The sequence below is a fragment of the Penicillium daleae genome (genome assembly GCF_028827525.1).
Source record: "Penicillium daleae strain IBT 16125 chromosome Unknown utg000007l_segment0_segment0, whole genome shotgun sequence".
Lineage (NCBI taxonomy): Eukaryota > Fungi > Ascomycota > Eurotiomycetes > Eurotiales > Aspergillaceae > Penicillium > Penicillium daleae.
This window is the reverse complement of record NW_026623155.1, coordinates 238774-257344: the sequence shown is the minus strand read 5'-3', so window position 1 is coordinate 257344 and position 18571 is coordinate 238774. Positions and strand designations below refer to the sequence as shown.

The following is an 18571-nucleotide window of genomic DNA, read 5'->3' as shown; positions in this document are numbered from 1 at the left end:
TAGTTGCTTCGTTGAATGCACCGATTTGGACCTTGTCCTCTCGCCTGGCTGTAACAGTAATAGTATTAGCTCTCCCGTAAAGCAGTTAGGCGAAGTCTTTATGCGAAGTGCTCCTAAGATATTAATAATATAAGTGTTACGATACATGCCTGGGTCACATGATCATACGCTTTAGCCAAAAAGACCACTAAATCCGTGATCAGCGGATATGACCCAGGAGCCAATATATATAGTATCGCACTGTAACATTGTTATCATACCATTATTGAACGTGGACAATATGCAAACGGTAGACATAATGAGAAAACTATACACGTGAATAACTAGGAACCTGGACTAAAGTACCCCGGAATGATACTATACTTCAATAAGCTAGGCTGGCTGATCTTGACATATTCACGGTCAACTATCTATCCTTGCACAGTAGAATAGTTTACAAGACTACTGCCTGTCTATTTGCGTGGGCAAAAGTCGATAAACCCTTAGGACCCTAACATTTTCTAACATTTCTTTCTCCCAAGTTAGTGTGCTGCTACAGACCACCGTAAATTACCTCTGAGCCATTCATTCATACTCCACCACAACTTCGAGAATTCAATGCGAGTGAGCAAAAGTTGAGGCAGATGGTGACATCTTAGGGCCTTCCGTGACATGGTGGATGTATATTTGTTCCATAGATGTTGTGGTGCTAAATCTTTGTTCCCGTTTGTTGTGACTTCCAGTTTTGCGTTCGTTACGTTCGTCCTCGTTGACTGTCTGTTGGCGATCGATTTGTCGAAAAAGGTGCTACCCGGTTATTGCTAACCGTTTATTGCTAACCATTTATTACTAACCGTTTATTGCTAACCGTTTATTGCTAACCGTTTATTGCTACTCTTTGATTACTATTCGTTCGTCGTTGATCGTTCTCCATTCTGGATTCATCAGCTTGTTTCATGCCAGGTATTATGGGCGATAACCTTGAATTTGACCTCACGTCCAAAGGCCAAGGCCTAACGCCACTAACGTATTTCACGGTCGACCGGGCCACACGGCCGTCCGGGCCACCCTAAAACACTATACTAAATACGATTTTCTAGGTATCAATATATCAACAACGAGAAGATGCCTCTACGTGGTTTCTAGTATGCTATAATTCCCTAGCATTAGAAATAGCTCAGCATAGCTAATATGTACAGAAAAGGATTATCTACTTGTATTACAAAAAATACGCCCTGATCAAGCGATGTAGATATATATATTAACATTGTCATACCCCAAAGTATTTCTTGAGCTAACAAAAATGCCTGGAATGGCATATTCAACACTAAGATACCCTAAGACTATATGATTAGCCTTGAGCGTTGAAATATGAAGTTGTGAATTATTGCATTTAGTATGGCGATTTGGGGTGGCCCGGACGGCCGTGTGGCCCGATCGGCTGTGAATTACGTTACTTACCATATTCATTGCAATCAAGCATTTGCCTTTATAGTCACTAGCGATATCTGCTTCCTTCCTAATGACTCCTTTTTCTTACTTGAGACCTACTGCCAGGCCTAGGCGCAGATAATCTATTGACTAGATGCCCTTGTGGGATTCTGGGAAAGAAACGTGCGTCTGAGCAATATACATGGCATGACGCCCTTGATGGTTGCTATAGAAGGAGGTCGTTTGGAGATCTTCCAATGTCTTCTTTCTGGTAGCGTTACCCAGATGTCAATCTCACCGATAATTCTGGAGTGACGGCCTTGTGGCTTGCGGCAATACGTGGAGAGCCGAAGATTTGCAGAGGCTACTCGAGGTTGAGGGTATTGATGCCTGTCGAGCCGACTCACAAGGTGTGACACCTAAACGTATTGTAACGATGCATGACAACACTGAGGTTGTCAAGATCTTAGAAAACTTTACGATTTAGCGATATTCTCGAGTGAATGTAAATAATGTAAAATTTTGCGACATATGAATACAGTGAACTTCTCGGTCCATGGTTCGAGAGACCGTGTTTAGACGGTCCCAGAATACGGAAGCTAAGCAAACACCAGTGTCAAGAGAGAGAATAATTCGAATATAGAACGATGAGATTTGCCCCAAAAAAAAACTGTGGCTCCTACCAGTGGATCGACACAAGCCCTTGAAACAATATTAATAGATTTGTGGTGGTGTTAGAGGAAGGATCAAGAAAAAAAAGCCAAAGATCTTGGCGTGCTGACTTATTGGGTAGATGAAATTGCGTCCTTGTGGTCAATACTACACTGTAATACAATAATAGGGGTAGGATCAGCAGTCTATACTTGTGCCTGTGTACTTTTGCCGCTATTCCGAAGAGCACTGCCACGCGAAAACAACGAACCATAAATATGTTTTGGACCCCACCAGATACCTCCTCTTTCTCATTCCTGCCGTTTAAAAAGCCCTATGGTCAGCACTTATTATCAACTAAGCAACCAGCCCCATCGGCTTCCGCATCGAACATGTAGCTCAGTACAACACACTCTAAATACCATAGGAGTAATATTAAAGCGCCTGGGAAGCCCAAAATTATATTAACGTTCTCCGTAAGATCAATGTTCGCTAGCTTCTACCCAGTACTGGCTACTACGAGGATAGTCAGTTGTGTGATGAATTATGTGCGAGGGTAATTGCGCTCATGAGCTAATGCACTGTGGTTTGCCCAAGTCAGTATTAACGCCGGAGTCTCCGGGGTACGATTGAGCCGGACATGCTGGTTCTCAGGGTCTACGGAGGCCGAGGACAGGGTCTAGCTGGTTAGCGCGGTTTAGCAGTGCGGCAAGGTAGCCAGCCCCCAAAGTCTTGCAGCCATGTCAGCCTTGCTTCCGTTCTTGGTAATAAATAAGAGGGGAGACATTCCATGCTCCTTTCCATCAGTAGCAGGTATCATTTCAATCTACTTCTGCAAAATGTCGCGAAGCCCAGTGTCGGCAAGCCCTATCTATGAGCCGCTCAAGAGGTCAGACGATGATGATTACAACCCGGACCTGAACACCGAATCGCCGAGTTTAAAAGGCTCTCCTATTTCTGCAACATCGAAACAACATGGGGAAAGAGCCGAGAACGAGTCACAGAAATCGTTTGATAACGACTGGTATGTCTGGGAATTCCTGGGAGTCGCGATATCTGGTGGCATCCTAATTGCCACGGTCGTCGTCCTTGCTTCGTATAACAACGCACCTGAACCGAAGTGGAAGTACATGTCTCTCAACTCGTTAATTTCCTGGCTGAGCACCATTTCAAAGGGTTGCTTAATATCTGCCATCAGTGGGGTGCTAGGCCAGTTGAAGTGGACATGGTTCAAGCAGACATCGCGACCCCTACCGGACCTCCGTCGATTTGACACAGCGAGTCGAGGATTTTATGGCGCTATTCAGCTGATATGGAGATTACGTGCTAGGTTGGCCATGGTCATTAGCTTAGAGGTTTTGTGACTAACACGATGTATAGGCATTTTGCGGTATGGAGCTGCTTGGCTGTTATCCTGGCGCTGGGATTTGATCCCTTTGTGCAGAACCTAGTCCACTATCAACAAAAAATGGTCGTGGATTCATCGAAAACTGCTTTAGTGGCAAATTCATCCACATACAGTGCTTACGGCTTTCAATATGTGCTTGCAGGTAGTGGAGGTAGGTCAAAACACCAATATATTACCTGCGGCTGGGAGTGACGATATGACCAGATACAAGAATGGTCGATTCTGAACTCAAATCGAATGTATACAATTCTCTTCTAAACCGCGACCAAAAGAGGCCTTGGGCTATCCCTCAGTATTCCTGCAGCTCAGCCAATTGCACCTGGGGTGTTGTCGCATCGTTAGAAACCCGCGCACTCTGCGCAAACATTACTGAGCATCTCGATAAGTCATGTACAGTGACCGATAAATCTCTCTTTTCGGAAACGCGCTGCAATATCACACTCCTCAAAAGCAACGTAAAAGCATCCTTTCAGCAGGACGGATCGACAACTTCCCTATTTTATGCGTTCGTCAGCTCTGCAGTCGATCCTGAAGCAGCCCTGGTATATACCAATGCGACAATGTATCCAATACAGTTTATTACTCCCCGACTCGCAAATATCTCAGTGCTTGCTGATCCAATTATTAACCAAAACTTGTCATTGAGCGCCGACGGATGGGAGGCAACGGAATGCGTCATTGAGCCTGTCGTACGCCTTTCTAGGCCCTCCGTTCGGAACAATGTCTTCACCGATGACACACTAGCGATCTGGAACACTGCGACCGTACCCAATGACGCGACAGGATGGTACTTTTATCCGCCATGGGGCGATGATATGGGTGTGCAACCCAACCAAACCTTTATACTTGAGAGGGAAGCAGAATATGCTATCAGGACGTTTTTATGGAACATTTTGAGTGGCGGATTCTCGCACACTCCAATACATCAAGCATATCAAACGACATATGACACGATGGGATATGCCGCATCCGACATCCTTCAGGCCCTTGGCCGGGAAGATATTGTTGGATGTAGTACTGAGTCAGCGATCAGGTTAAGATGCGCTATGGAAAACATTGCGGCAGCAATCTCCAAGACTTTTCGAGACTCCATGTACATCCAGGCAGCTTCGAACCTGGAAAACGCGAATATGACACCCGGTCATGTTCTGACTAGTGTGACGTATGTCTCGGTTCACTGGCAATGGATTGTATTACCAGCGCTTGTTTGGATACTCGGGGCCGTCGCGCTGGTAGGCACTATCTGGAAGACACGGCGGACGGGAGTGCCTAAGTGGAGGAATGACCCATTGCCGTTACTATTTCTCTATCGGCATGAGACCAGTGCTGCACAGAGATATGAATTGCTTGCTCAGATTGATTCTGGCGAGCTAAATACCTTGCGTGGAAGGCTGCATGACGTTGACGGAAACCTAACCATAGGATGATGAGAAATAATCAAGTATGTTACGATCAGCTAGTAGGAGGGAATGAATTGAATAGTAAAAGGATTTGTTGGAATTCAGAACTTGGAAATGGGTTACTCAAATTACCGATTGATCCTATATTGGTTACCTTTGATATTCAAATCAAGACGCCTGCTCAAGTCACAAATAAGACATAAGTCATTCCCTTCATAGCTCGCCCATTCGACCAGCAAGAACAAGCTAAAACATATACTTGAACAGCGGAGACTTATCTCCTATGTTAAACAGTTCATCCTCGGTATACTTAACCCTCGCCTTATCCGTAACCTTAGCCTTCTAAGCATTACCCATCTTACAACTCCACGTAAGGAAGAAAGCCCCCGGCCCTAGTAAGGGCAAGACTCAACCTAAAGCTAGTGGGATACTTTGGCTTCTCCTTGATATACATAAAACTCCCGATAAACACGCCGACGTTTCTAACGTAGTATAAAAGCGCGATATCGATAGCTCGTGGTGCTAATAGAGTAATATTATTCGCATTCTATAATACGGCGGCGGATTGAATTAGGTAGATACCGGCTATGCCGAGGACGACGACGAAGTAGGCTACTCCTTGCTTAGATTTAAGGGCGCCGTTAAGGGAGAATAGGATTACGTAGGCGATTACCACGATTATCATAGGGATAGCGACGAAGGTTATACGCTAGTAGAAGCGGTCTATTAGTCGGGCGAATAGAGTAGCTGTCGGATTTACACACTGCGCATAAATAGTATGTGCACGGAAGCGGCCGTACACAGGCAAACGGATCGTGCGATCTAATCAAAGACCCCAAGACTGTGGAAGTAAGACTAGACACGAGAAAGCGAGGGTCGACAGTGTTAGACAGAAAGGTTGAACAGTGGCAGGTCAACGCAGTATGGTCAAGTAGGCCTAGAAACCCTACTAGTGCATGTGAAAAATGTCAAACTCGTTGCATTAAACTAGGAAAATAGACAGTATTTATAACAGAAGCTACATAGCAGAATGTCACAGGAAAAGACTAATAAAATCCGAAATAATGGGGAGGGGGGGGCATACGAGAGTGTTAGGAAACTCGTTGCGCTTTCTGTCTGATGTGATACTTGATAATCAACATCATAGATCATGTAGCGATATATACAGGATATGCTATATGATTGGTCCGAAAGCATGCATGCGCATGTATACGCTAAGTGCGGAGTATCGCACACACATATGTTGACAGTAGATTACACCGGGGAAGAAGCTAGCCCTATTATATAGTAATAATAGTCATAGTTACTATAAGTTGGGCGCGCGGGGTCAGAGAGACGTACTCGAGGATACCCAGCAGCACTTAGGTCGTTATAAGACCTCCAAAGTTCCTAACTAAACCCGTGTATTTCATAACGATACCCTAGCTAATAACTAGAACGCTGAGGTAGGTAGAAGGGCGCTTAAACTTCTTAAGAAGGATGTTTTACTAGGCACTTCGAAGAACACGTAGGTAGTAAAGAATATTACGAACATAAGCCAGTCAACAACATTTTTCGAGAAACGACCAAAGATAGTAATAGAAGAACTCGCAGACGAAAGTACAGTGTTGTACTGGACCCCCGTCATACCTAAACCCTGAACTATGCCCCCGATTTTGGCATTCCCGATATTCGCACGATCGATATGACAGATTAAGTATAGCAACGCCAGCATTGGGACTAAACGAAGATCCGCCTTTCGAAAGACCTTCTTTCGACGTTCATCCGAGAAAGTGGTGTAGAATTGTTCATCGTCCGTAGTCGAATCGACGACGCGGAAAGTGTCAATCTCCGTGACGTGCGAAGGCTTGGGGATATTCTCGACAATCTCGACATATTCCTTGCGAATCGACCCAGGGCCCATGGCTGCAAGATGATATATGTGGAGTTGACAACGTAGTTGATCCACCTGACAAGAAGTCAACGCAAGGCTGATAACTCCAAGACGGTCCACCATCCACCGAAGTGGGTATATATACACCATCTCGGATATGTCATCTTGGCAAAGACATGCCACGACTTTCTCTCGCATGATAACTTAAGCTTGGCACGCATCAAGTCCAAGCTTCCCACACCATCTCTATAACCCAGCCTTGGCGACTAGTTCAGTGGGTCCCATAACCTAAAACGCGGGGGGATAGAGGCCACAGCACGTTCTCTCTCTCCCTTGACGACCGCAAATTCAAGCCTCTTCCGGTCTCATATATGGAAAAATGCGGTCGAGCATAGTCCACGGGGACGGTGAAATGTCCAGTCAGACCTACATTTGTCTTGTAGATGGGCAGAACGGGCGCAGATACCACGTAGTCTAGCGTGGGCCAAGCCTGATTGGCTTCTTGCGGGGTAAACAACTTAAAAAGGTTCTCCGGGCTTTCTCCGCATTGCCAAGATGTTCTTTCCCTGAGGCTTGAAAATGTCCTAGAAGTGAGCTTCTCTGGTGCGGAATATGGTGAATGGGTTGTAGAACTGTAGTATTGACATGGGGTGTTGATAGTTCGTGTTTATGTAGCGACTCAAGGCAAATAGGTCTAAATCCTGGAAAGGTAGGCTTTCCGATGGGACCCCACTATGACCGCAGACTGGAACTTGGTTGGCACTGTACATGCTTGGCGGGGACCCTAAGGGCCTGATTGGGGCTCTGAGAATGTACTCTAGTACGTCCTATAAGATACTTAAAAGGACCCGAGCCCGTATAAGGCTTAGTATAGTTACCGTAGGGTTACGAGATACCCTTAGGATCGAAGCCTGTACCGATAGGGCCGGAATCAGCCGTCGCAGCACCTATCGTTTTTATACCTCATTATAATAACGATTAAGGTAACTACGCCCTTTCTACACTTACTCGGAGTGACCAGCAGGCATCGCGTAACACTTCGCTCCTAGGAATACTAGAAGTAAGTAGTTAGTAGCGCGGTTAGCATCGGAGGACCTTATATAACGGGGAGACAAAATGAGACTAGATGTGCTGATCAGCCTGAGCATTAGGGTGAGCGATCAGATTGCTCAGGGAGCTGCTTATGTTCGCTTCGTGAGTTGCTCAGGGCGGCGAGGTGACTAACTCACTCTGTGCTCCGGGAGCCGATCATTTCCCGAGGCGGCAGTTTTACCGTCACCTAGATTACAAATAAGTATCTCAAAGGTGAACGATGTGGAAAAAGGAGACAATACTTCTAGCCTTGTGTCGATCACAAAATCAGTCAAGCATAATCAAGCGGATTCAAAGCTTTTCATTGTCTTACCAATTTACATTTAAGTGTAAAGGGAATGTGATGCAAATTGCACCAATGTAATTGAGAGAAACCAATATGATCGTATATAAACACAAAGAAACCATTTGATAGGCACTAAAGCCGTCATTTTCAACCAAGCACCTATAAGGACCGGGAAAATACTGTAATGAACAAGACTTGAACTGGAAAAGGAATATTCTTCCCAAGAAGAAATTGAGCAGGTTAACGTATACAACAGAGGTTTGTTTCACGAACACAGAACAATAGTCAATGGTTGGCAATAATCAAATCACAAAGTATGATCCAACCTCAGGTCTCGTGCAAGTGGGCAACGAGGTTAACCTGGGACTCCTGGAAGTATCCATCTTCGTACATCATTTCCTCTGAAGGAAGCTCCATCTCCTTTGCATGAGCAATCTTTGCCAAGCTGACTAGAAAGTCGAGGCACTGTTCGTATGAAAGAGCGGCGAAGGGGCCAGGGTCCACGGTGGAACGCGCGGTCGTAGACGCCGAGTCTGCGGAAATTCCATTCGTGGCTGCAGAAGTTAGCATTGTAGGAGCTGTTTGATAAGGAATGATAAACTCACTAGGTTGACTATCCGCAGTCGATATCTCTCGAGTAGCTTGTGTAATGACTGCAACGGCGGCAACGGCTGCCAGTCTCTCGGGCGCGTTTGATCCGCTACGGGCCAGTTGACGCTATCTTCCTGTCAGTGCGGGCCGTGGGGTTCTTTTATTCAAGGGAATGTCTCACATTCACCGCGTTTAGAACGGCCTCGGCCATCTCGGCGGGCGTGCATCCGATCTCAGGCTGTCATGGTATTAGTGTCCGGCGCGAAGTCGGACGGCGGACGTCAACTTACTGGCGGCGGGAGGGGTCTCGGGGTAGCATCTCGATCGAGGGATGAGAAGGACATGGTGATTTTGAGTATTGGGCTTGTTCAACAGCAAGAGTGTGATGAATCGTTGTGAAAGTTCATTTCGGGAAACGCCAAAATCCGTCCGGGCGCAGGCATGAGGTAAGCCGTCTACCAGGTTCGCTCCTTCTTGTCAAATCGATTCTATCGACCAGAGTAACTTACAAGTGCGTCCTTACATGTGGGTTTAGGGACTGATGGGATTTACCGATTCCAATTTCTGGAAATGTCCAGAGTATGATTGTCATTCTCTATATTTGTCCACCAGGACTGCAACCGATATCAATTTTTCTAACCTTTTCGAAACCGCTCGCACTATAGAACCTTTTCAACAACGATTATACATGCTGGAAAAGCTTTGAGTATATATGAGGCTATCCCAGAACAAAGTTTTCGAATGCTTTTACCCATGGCTGATCAAGAGCCCAACATGTAAGAAGTTTCTTGAAACCCCAGATGATGCCATACACATGCTTTAAATTGCTCAGACCTGAAAATCTTTATCTTGCTGAATACTTTGCTCCATTGATGGATTATATTGCTGTATCACCTATAGACCTTTCACCCACGGTGACCTGAACTACTTCCTTACTACCTGGAACCTTTGATGCTCGGCGCCACTAGAATTTTGAGAGTATCTCAGATATACCTTATCTGTTCCTCCTCAAAACGGCCCAAGTCTCGCGACAGAGCATGCTATAGGTACGTCAATGTCCATGGGCAGTACTTTTCTGCCTCTCTAGAAAGACCCGCCCGCAAATCGATATACAGTCCATCTACGAATCATGAAATACCCGGTCAATGTCAAGCAATCTGAGTTGGCCGCTCATCAATTCTCTCGCAAAAATAGACTCAAGCCTCGAATTCGATTTTGAAGAGTTACGCACGGGATCTACGTCCGTTGCACAAACCACCCACACATGGCATCAAGTTACTCGTGGAGGCTATTTCGAATGCGCTACCTTCAGGTTAGAAAGCCGAACACAACATCAGCGGTGAACACAATCCGGAGGAAGAGAAGACAACGTCTATCGCTATTGCTACATTCGGGATACAGGAGCTAGGGTTCTTCGAAATCAGCATGTGCTAGATTCGACTTTCTGCCGCTAGTAGTAGTGGCTAATTTCAATGTGTTTGGTACGACTGTGATGCTCAAGATTTCTGTCAAGGACCATCGAGCCTCAATCATTCTCACAGATCACCATTGGTGGGTCTACCAGGGTGAGACTAGAGATACAGCCGAATCACGAAAAGTAGCTAAATGATTGAATGGACCCTAGACCAGCCTTGATGTTAGATGGCAGGTATGAGAAGATAGTAATAAGAGACACAATGGCTACTATATGACTATAGCACTATCAAATTTGGGGTAAGATCTCAGGTCTATGTGGGCACAGAGTAGGTTTAAGCTTGATGCATGGTTTAGTGGAATCAAGCAGATTAATTAGGTGTATTGTACATTAAGAGAGTAGTTAGAACTAACATCCTCACAGCAAGTCCCTTCAATTGTGTCAATTTCATCACGAATCTGTATATCGAGCATGTAGACTCGATGGCACAGACTGTGACTGAGACATCGATCCTTGCTCATTGTGGCTAGTGACGTTGTTCCCCACCGCGTTCTGGATCTCCCACAACCAGCTTTCGGAATCCCCTTCTTCCGTTGTCCCTCCTTCGACCGGTCCGCTGGATGGGAAGCTTTCATGGACCAAAAGGCACCACGGTGATAAGCAGGCGAGAGGCGAGAGGAATTCCAAAATACCAGTGCTCAATGGCCAACCTTTTTCCTCTCCCGGCTTGTGTGAGGTAGCTCCCCGAATGCTCGACATAGTCGAAGACTGGATGATCTAGCCACGGGGTGATTCGGGCTGATGGTCTTTGAATCTTCCCAACAGCCGAGAGTACCCATGGCTATACTCTCTGCGCAGAACCAGGTACCACGTTGGCAGTGCAGATTGTACAGCATTTGCGCTTGTTTGCATGATTGGGGATGTTGGAGATGTACCGCAGGTCGAAGGTAGTGTCGCGGACTTCGCTGGAAGTGGGTTCCTTGAGAAAACCTAGGTAATTGTGTGAATATCAGCACATCACAGTGGGGAGAGCTGGGGAAGTGGGCATCTTGGAGGAATGAAGCTCAGCTGATGTTCGATCTAGCCATCAGAGTTTGGTGTCCAGTCTGGGCTTCGCAATGCCGCTATCCGTCAGTATGGATTGTTGTTCTCTTGAGATTGCTGTCCATATAGCTTGGCGACCGCTCCGCGCTTGGGCAGAGTGTTGCTCGTATGGTGAGGTGAACAGAGAGAACAGAGAGAAGAGCAAATGATCGAGGTTGAAAGGTATGCACCGGCATTCAAGATAATCGAGGCGCATTCAGGCGCAATACCTGAAGTCGTAGCTCATCGAGATATGTTCGAGGTATATTGGTGTTGACAAGGGTGCTGGACTCTGGAGTTCACTATCAGCTTGTTGACCAGAAAGGGAAGGAAGCCGGCCGATGCCAACCAGATGACATCACGAGAAGAAGCCCTCACAAGTCATAGGACAGTGAAAGGCCCTTTTATCAAGATCGAACTGGGGTGTTGCCCCAGTGGATTATCATCCTGGGGCAGCTACCCTGAATACCTGCGCGAGAGTGAGTCCCCCCAACAACCGTAAGGAGGGAGGGGCTCCAACCTGGTTCGATCTCCGCCACTGGCAAACTAAATTTTTTCTTCCTTTTCTTCTGCTCCTTGTTCTTTGATACCAGCTTAATATTTTTGGACCTTCTTGGGGTCTACGAGGGTTTTGTGACCACTACAGGGGTTTTCTTACCTGCTCACTTTGATCTTGACTAACATAACGACAGCATCATCATACAAGACCTGACGTCACAACATTGTCTTGACAGCGAAATTCGCAAGACTAACACTATTTCCAGAAGTTTCCATATCATTCTGGCAGCGTGTAAGGCTTCTCCTCTTCACCACAGCCTCTCCAATTCATTACACAACGGAGTAGGAAGTGTTCAGCTCGGCAAATTCTGGTAGTCATCAGGGAAAACTCGAGTCAAATACATGTTCGACCGGGGCTATGTGTCATTCAAATGTGCTCTCAGCAATCTTTCAGTATGATCCTCGAAGGGGCTCCTAGTCCGCAAGCCTAAGTCAACACCGAAAGACCGTGCTCCGTTCTGAAAGTTGTCTTGAGTTCAGAAAGCGATTTGTCTGTCTACAGTAGGGAAGTATGATATTCAGCTTTTAGTGAAAGCAAACCTTGCATCTGTGGCATTATCAAATCTATTTGTCTGCTATAGAATCTTCTATCTATCTATAAATCCCGAAATAAGAGCCAAAAAAAAAAAAAGCAACCGGTCAACGATAACAGCCAGACCTTTCTTAGATCTGCTTCTTGGAACCATCAACCTCCAGCTGTGACAACGCACCTTGGACCTTAAATTTGGCAGAGAAAGGATTAGGATCCGTCTGATTCAAATTTCCCAGTGTATGATTGACCTCTCGATGTTTGGCCTCGTCCGCGCGCACATATAACAGCAACGATCGAATACACCGTTGGCCCTCAGGCATTTGCCAGTATTTGATAGCCATTTGGGGGGCTTGCAACTTCTCCCATTGCGGTAGGTGACCGTTGTCGAGATCTGTGATTGCTTTAGAGTAGGTTATTACAGCCTCTTCTTCGAGGTATCCGACGAATCGGTGGCAGATTTGTGGGGAGATCATATAGGCCAGGGAGAAACCAGTGAAGAATATGAATTGTGCGCCGAGGACCATGAGTCGCATGAGTGGGCCTGGCTCGGCGAGTTTGAGGAAGGTGAGGAGATGCATGCGTTCGTTGTAGGCCTCCTCTAGGAGTGTTTCGATCCTGAATCAATTGATTAGCTTGTGACATATGTGGGCTCTCGCGTTAAAACTCACCATCCATGATCTCTTTTCATTTGTCGGAGGCTTTTGAGATGACGGAGCATACCGGCTGCCATTCCAGGGACACCAGCAACACTCTCCAGGAAGATAAATCGTGTGATCCATTTATCCTCAGACATCGCGTAGCCTTTAGCTCCTGTGTCCATGGAAGACTGTGATTTATACCCTGTAACAAGGTCCATGCCCCAGCGTAGAAATCGAACGGATCCAAGTGCTACCTTGTCTTGCCAGGTATTTGCCTTGTGATGAGCGGTTCTGACGGCGAGGATCTCCTCTCGGGTATATCTGGATACATCGGGGTGGAGTTGTCAACGGGGATGGCCCCCAAACAATAGACTGACATTATAATGGATCTCATACTCACATTGGGTGAGTCCATGAGGATTTTTGAGTAAGCTTTGTGTTTGTAGAATTTTGTCGATTCGCGATCATGAAAGCCTGGGGTGATATGACATGGCCGCCGCGTAGGACCGCACGATGTACAGGGCGCATACGGCTTAGTATGATAGGACTCATTTTGAAAGCAAAGTGAGAACGAATTGATATTGCAGGAAGATTTGATTTATTCCCTAGCAATGATAAACAAGTCGATAATTGTTGGGCTGGAATGTGTGGTTTCTAGCCATGAATCTCAGGAGAACAACAGCCTTCTTATTTCTCGCACATAATTGACATTTATCTATACAAAGTAATGAGTCAATTTTTTTTTCGTGGTGATTCTCGTCGCTACATTGCAGAACGTAGACTGCAGTTGATATTATTATGTGATCACATCGGGATTGTTCCCGGTTGTTCTGGATTATACACTGTAAGCGCTATAACAACCTCAACAATCGTGCCCAGAACAGCAACAATAAGGAATCTAAACTATGCCTGAACACTTTGTTGAGCTTAATGATTTTCCGATTCCATCCGAGATCAAGGGAATATACCGGGCCGGCTCGAAAGTATAAGCTGTTGCATGCTTTGACTCACCGAGAGTCAATTTGCATGTGGTCTAGAATCCCCAGATAGCCTATAATGCGGAGAAGCAAGCAATGAAATCATGCCGATAGGATTCCGAAAATAGTTCGTTGAGGGATGTGAGATCTTGTGCATCCTGATAAGAGGCGAGTTCACGATGGGACAGGTTGAATTGGGCGTTCTTGCGAAATTGTGTTGATATCAACAATAGTCAAGCCGTTCTGGACGCCTGTGATTTTATCCAGTCTTATAAAAATATTCATGGCTAGTAATTAATAATGTACAAAGAAATGGAAGAGCAATCCATGCAAAGAGGTATTGGTACAAGAATTTGATCAGTCGTCCATCGGTGGTGTATACCCATCAAACACCTCGGCTTCAAATGCCCCACAAAGCTCCTGCCAGCTCAGCCATCCACCATCGATATCTGCCCAAGCTCCGGTAGCATTGACGCCCTGGGTAACGGAAGAATTCGAAGAAAGCGTGTGATATGGGACCCATGTGCGGCCATCTGCGACCGCAATCGGCCGTCCAGCCTGCAGGGCGGGGACCATGGCTTCGAAAAGAGGCCGCACATAAGGGAAGAACCACAATTGAGTCCACAATTTGTCAATGTAGTCCTTGCCCCCGGTAGAGTGGAAGAGTCCGTAGACATTCTTCGTCACGAGGTTTGTTTCGAGACGGAGCTCGGTGACGTTGGGTATAGCACCGACGGCGGGTTCGACCAATCGGAGAATCCGAGTGATTGAGGAGGCGAGGTTTGACGGGAGGTATATCTTGTAGGGGTTGAAATTGGGAGACTCCGGAACATTTTGAGTGACGGTCGCAAAGGTCGTGGTTTCATTTGCTTCTGTTGTCTCGTTGTATGTGAGCATGCTTAGAACATGATCTGAACCGGCTCGTGTTTGGAAGAGCGCCGATCGGTGGTCGATGCCAATATGATATTCGGTCTTTTGGCCTGGCAAGACGTTGGGTAGGACCTTTTCCACGTTGAAAGTTGGGAAAGCGACGTTCGGATCAATGTCACCGTGGAAATATTGTCGAAGCTCTTCCATGGAGCGGGCATACTCTTGAACGCCCCAGACATCGCTCATGTACATCTGATCAGAGTCACTGAATTCGTGAATGGGGTCATAGTGCTGGGCGATTCGCTCGAGCGTAGCAGCGAACATCAGTCGCATATCTTTGGCTGGGCCCATGATGGTGCCTGAGTTAAGCCATCGAGGCAGGCTGTGTTGCAATTGCCCATCATCTGGCCCAAAGGCCCCATGAGGAATACCAATATCTTGGGGAACAGCCCAACAGCCGACTCGGCTCCAGTCGACGGGATAGCACACCTTTTCGGGGCCAAATAGGATCGTCTGTTGGGGCATATCATCTCCTTTAAGCGACTCGGTCGAATTGGCTCCGTATCGCAGAGCAAGTTTGGCACTAGCAGCCTTGGTAATGGCGAAATAACGGTCGATAAGAACGTCGGGCGGGATTTGGAACACAACATCGTAACCATCAATCATAAGAACGAGATCATCGTCGGAAGAAGCGGGTAGACTGTCTAGGTATTGCATGACAGTGCGAACTTTGGCTAAATGAGTCTTGGACGCGTCCAAGCCACCCTCCTTCATCCAGCCGTTCAACACAGAAACTGGATATCCCAAAGCTGTCGCTGAGGCGAGGGCACGACATAGTCGAAAGTGATAGCCGCTAGCTGGGAGGAGAAGATGGAATTTAGAGACCGGCCCCGATATTTTTGACGAGTCGGCGTTTTTCCATACTGAGATCGGATCGCTGCGAGTCGTTGATGCCGGGTATTGAATGACCGTGATGAAAGCAATTACGAACAAGCTGGCGAGGCCAGCCCATTGCCAGCGACTCAAGCGATTTGGCAAGCTTGAAAATTGCATGGTGTCCTTGTGACCCCTGCGCTGTCTGTCTCCTGCTCTCTTTTGCCTCTCGGGCTTTCTTAGTGACTGAAAAAGCCCCAACAGGGCTGGCAGCCAGGAGGGTGGAAAATCAAACTACTGTCAGGTTTCGGAAATCGCTAGTTTCTTGAGAGGAGTTGAAAACTGGGATTTTCCCAGGCTCAACCAGTTATTCATAGATACGGCATCTCATGCGTATTCGATCAGGAAAAGCAAAGCACTGGTAATTGGACCCTCTGGCCAAGCCTTTACTGTACGCCCAGATTCACCGGGCTGGTAATTAATGCTATCAATGGCTTTGACCGCAAGCTTCCGGTAACCAAACTGCAAGCGGGAGATGCCGCAGTACAGATAGTGGCCCCTCTGTGGCGGACTGTCTACGTATGCATCCTTAGCCATTTAAAGCTGCCCCTTTTTCTTGACGTGTGATAAACGTCCAAAGAGAGGCGGACCTGGCGCCCCCAGACGCCACGGGGTGCCATAGCTGGGAGAGATACGGTTTTGTGAAAGGGTCCATCGTGGGGCTGTCCAATAATTAGGCTGAATGTTGATGGCGTGCTTGGCGCTTCAAATTCCACTGTTGGTACCCAATGCGAAGCCACCCCGACTGCGCTGGCTTTACGGCCGTGTCATGCATTTGACGACTCAGTGGTATGTATTTGAGTGGGTCGAGTCGGACCTGTTGCTTTACTCCGTACGCTAAAACGAGATACCCCGTACGGCGAGATACTGTGTACGGGTACGATGGAAAACGCCCCGCCCATGTAATATGTATTTCATGGTCTCGTTAGGCGATGAATCAAGTTTTCTGTCACAGAATTTATGCACGAGTGTCTTCCGCATCGATCGTCCCTGTGTAAAAGTAATTAGATCTGGCTTAGTACTCCGTACATAGCGGTCAGTTTAACTGCGCAAACAATCTCTCGTTTTCTTATTCGGTTTCCTCCCACACGACACTCATTTTTGCCCGCGTGCCGCCAGTCTCCGAAGATAGTGATATTGGCTGGCCGCGAGAGCGACTTCTACCTTTCTATTCCTCAAAATAGTGTGTGGTTAAGAAAATTATGCGGAAGAGCGAAGAACAACAGGAAGCAGAGCTGGCTCTGCTTTCCAGCGAGGATGATTCGGCTTCCAACACCAGTCTCGACGACCTTGAAGCCAACCGAAGAGACGAACCGATCACCAACCACAATACAGCACCAGAATACCAGACACCAACAACTGTCAAATTTATATGGCTGACATGCTACTTCGGCTTCAGCATGGCGCTGACAATATATAATAAACTGGTTCTTGGATCCGTAAGGGTTATCGCGAATGGTGGCCGTCATCATCATGGCTAACACGGTCAATAGTTCAAAGCGCCTTGGCTCTTAACATGTCTTCACACATCGTTCAGCGCGCTTGGCACATTCGTGATGTTAAAGCTAGGATACTTCAAACTGTCCAAGTTGAGTCGTAAAGAGCATATCATACTGGTGGCGTTCTCTGTTCTATTTACGACCAACATCGCCATGTCGAACCTATCACTGTATGTGTCTTCGAAGCTACGATATTCCAAATGTTACCGCGACAATAGTACTGATAGCTGCCTCTACCACAGATCTCTCGTTTCGCTCGCATTCTTCCAAATCATTCGCAATACTGTCCCTTTATTTACCGTTCTGATTTACCGTCTGTGGTTTTCGCGGACATATGTAACTGGTACTTATCTATCCTTGATACCGATCGTCGCTGGTGCCGGGATGTGCACTGCGGGGGATTACCATTACTCCTGGTTTGGTTTAATTGTCACGATTTCGGGGGTGGTTCTGGCAGCGGTGAAGGTATGTCATGCCCCTATGCCTTCTGTTATACATCCACTGGTTACTAACTTTAGATCCTCTGTTTCTTTAAGACCGTCACGACAAATCGCCTCCTGACCGGTTCCCTAGCTCTTCCCTCCATGGAGCTTCTATTTCGAATGGCGCCTCTCGCTGCAGTTCAGTCATTACTATTTGGGATCGTAGCAGGCGAATTGCCTGTTGTCTCGCAAGCCTTGTCCGAGCGCACGGCCGATGGTTCAATTCTCCGAACCATGTGCACTATTGCTTTTATCCTCGGGAACGGTCTACTTGCTCTCGTGCTCAATATCGCTTCGTTCCAAACAAACAAAATTGCGGGCGCGCTTACGATTACAGTGGCTGGAAATCTGAAACAGGCCATCACGCTAGCACTGGGAATCATCGTATTCGGGGATTTCACAATCAATTTGCTAAACGGAATGGGCATTTTCCTGGTTCTTGCTGGATGTGCATTCTTCAGCAAGGTTGAGCTAGATTCAAAGAAGCGTGCAGCTTCTTCATAATGAAGGTCGAATAACCGTACATGGAACATAATTGATACCTTTTCTTGGTGTTTTGCACGTCCTGTCTTTCTACTGGCTCAGTTCGGAGTTACGGTTAACGGATGCGAGCCCGATAAGCCCGACCAGTCGATTCCCGAGCAGCCAAGGGTCCGCCAGTCACCCCATGTAGCTCCTTCGCAATGTATCTCGTATTACGGTAATGAAGGCATAGCACCTTTGGAAATGTACATAAATTGCTTGCTTGGCCGTCTAATTACTTGGACAGCACATTGCCCAGTCTATGTTCCCATGCCAAGAGTACCGCTAGGCTGCTGTATTTAGGGACTGTGTTCGGTGGAGAGGAAGAATCCCGACCCTGCCGGGACCCCCC

At 46.9% G+C, this 18571-nt stretch overlaps 6 protein-coding genes across 6 annotated transcripts; 2 read left to right on the top strand and 4 right to left on the bottom strand.

Moving 5' to 3' along the window:
* Window positions 1–2900: 2900 nt before the first annotated feature.
* On the top strand, window positions 2901–4896 carry N7458_007328 (DUF3176 domain-containing protein; the record flags this gene model as incomplete). Its single annotated transcript, XM_056910710.1, has 3 exons — window positions 2901–3391; window positions 3442–3620; window positions 3674–4896. The coding sequence occupies 3 exons, from the start codon at window positions 2901–2903 to the stop codon at window positions 4894–4896; spliced, it is 1893 nt and encodes a 630-aa protein (XP_056763536.1).
* Window positions 4897–6301: 1405 nt separating this feature from the next.
* Window positions 6302–6772, bottom strand: N7458_007327 (uncharacterized protein; the record flags this gene model as incomplete). Its single annotated transcript, XM_056910709.1, has 1 exon — window positions 6302–6772. The coding sequence occupies one exon, from the start codon at window positions 6770–6772 to the stop codon at window positions 6302–6304; it is 471 nt and encodes a 156-aa protein (XP_056763535.1).
* Window positions 6773–8447: 1675 nt separating this feature from the next.
* On the bottom strand, window positions 8448–8690 carry N7458_007326 (uncharacterized protein; the record flags this gene model as incomplete). Its single annotated transcript, XM_056910708.1, has 1 exon — window positions 8448–8690. The coding sequence occupies one exon, from the start codon at window positions 8688–8690 to the stop codon at window positions 8448–8450; it is 243 nt and encodes an 80-aa protein (XP_056763534.1).
* A 3739-nt stretch (window positions 8691–12429) lies between these two features.
* Window positions 12430–13488, bottom strand: N7458_007325 (alternative oxidase; the record flags this gene model as incomplete). The annotated part of the gene is made up of 3 exons (XM_056910707.1): window positions 12430–12913; window positions 12967–13257; window positions 13337–13488. 3 exons carry the CDS (start codon window positions 13486–13488, stop codon window positions 12430–12432), a joined length of 927 nt encoding a protein of 308 aa, XP_056763533.1.
* Window positions 13489–14270: 782 nt separating this feature from the next.
* Window positions 14271–15836, bottom strand: N7458_007324 (glycosyltransferase domain-containing protein; the record flags this gene model as incomplete). The annotated part of the gene is made up of 1 exon (XM_056910706.1): window positions 14271–15836. The coding sequence occupies one exon, from the start codon at window positions 15834–15836 to the stop codon at window positions 14271–14273; it is 1566 nt and encodes a 521-aa protein (XP_056763532.1).
* A 1082-nt stretch (window positions 15837–16918) lies between these two features.
* On the top strand, window positions 16919–18201 carry N7458_007323 (uncharacterized protein; the record flags this gene model as incomplete). The annotated part of the gene is made up of 4 exons (XM_056910705.1): window positions 16919–17155; window positions 17210–17385; window positions 17458–17680; window positions 17734–18201. 4 exons carry the CDS (start codon window positions 16919–16921, stop codon window positions 18199–18201), a joined length of 1104 nt encoding a protein of 367 aa, XP_056763531.1.
* Window positions 18202–18571: the final 370 nt, after the last annotated feature.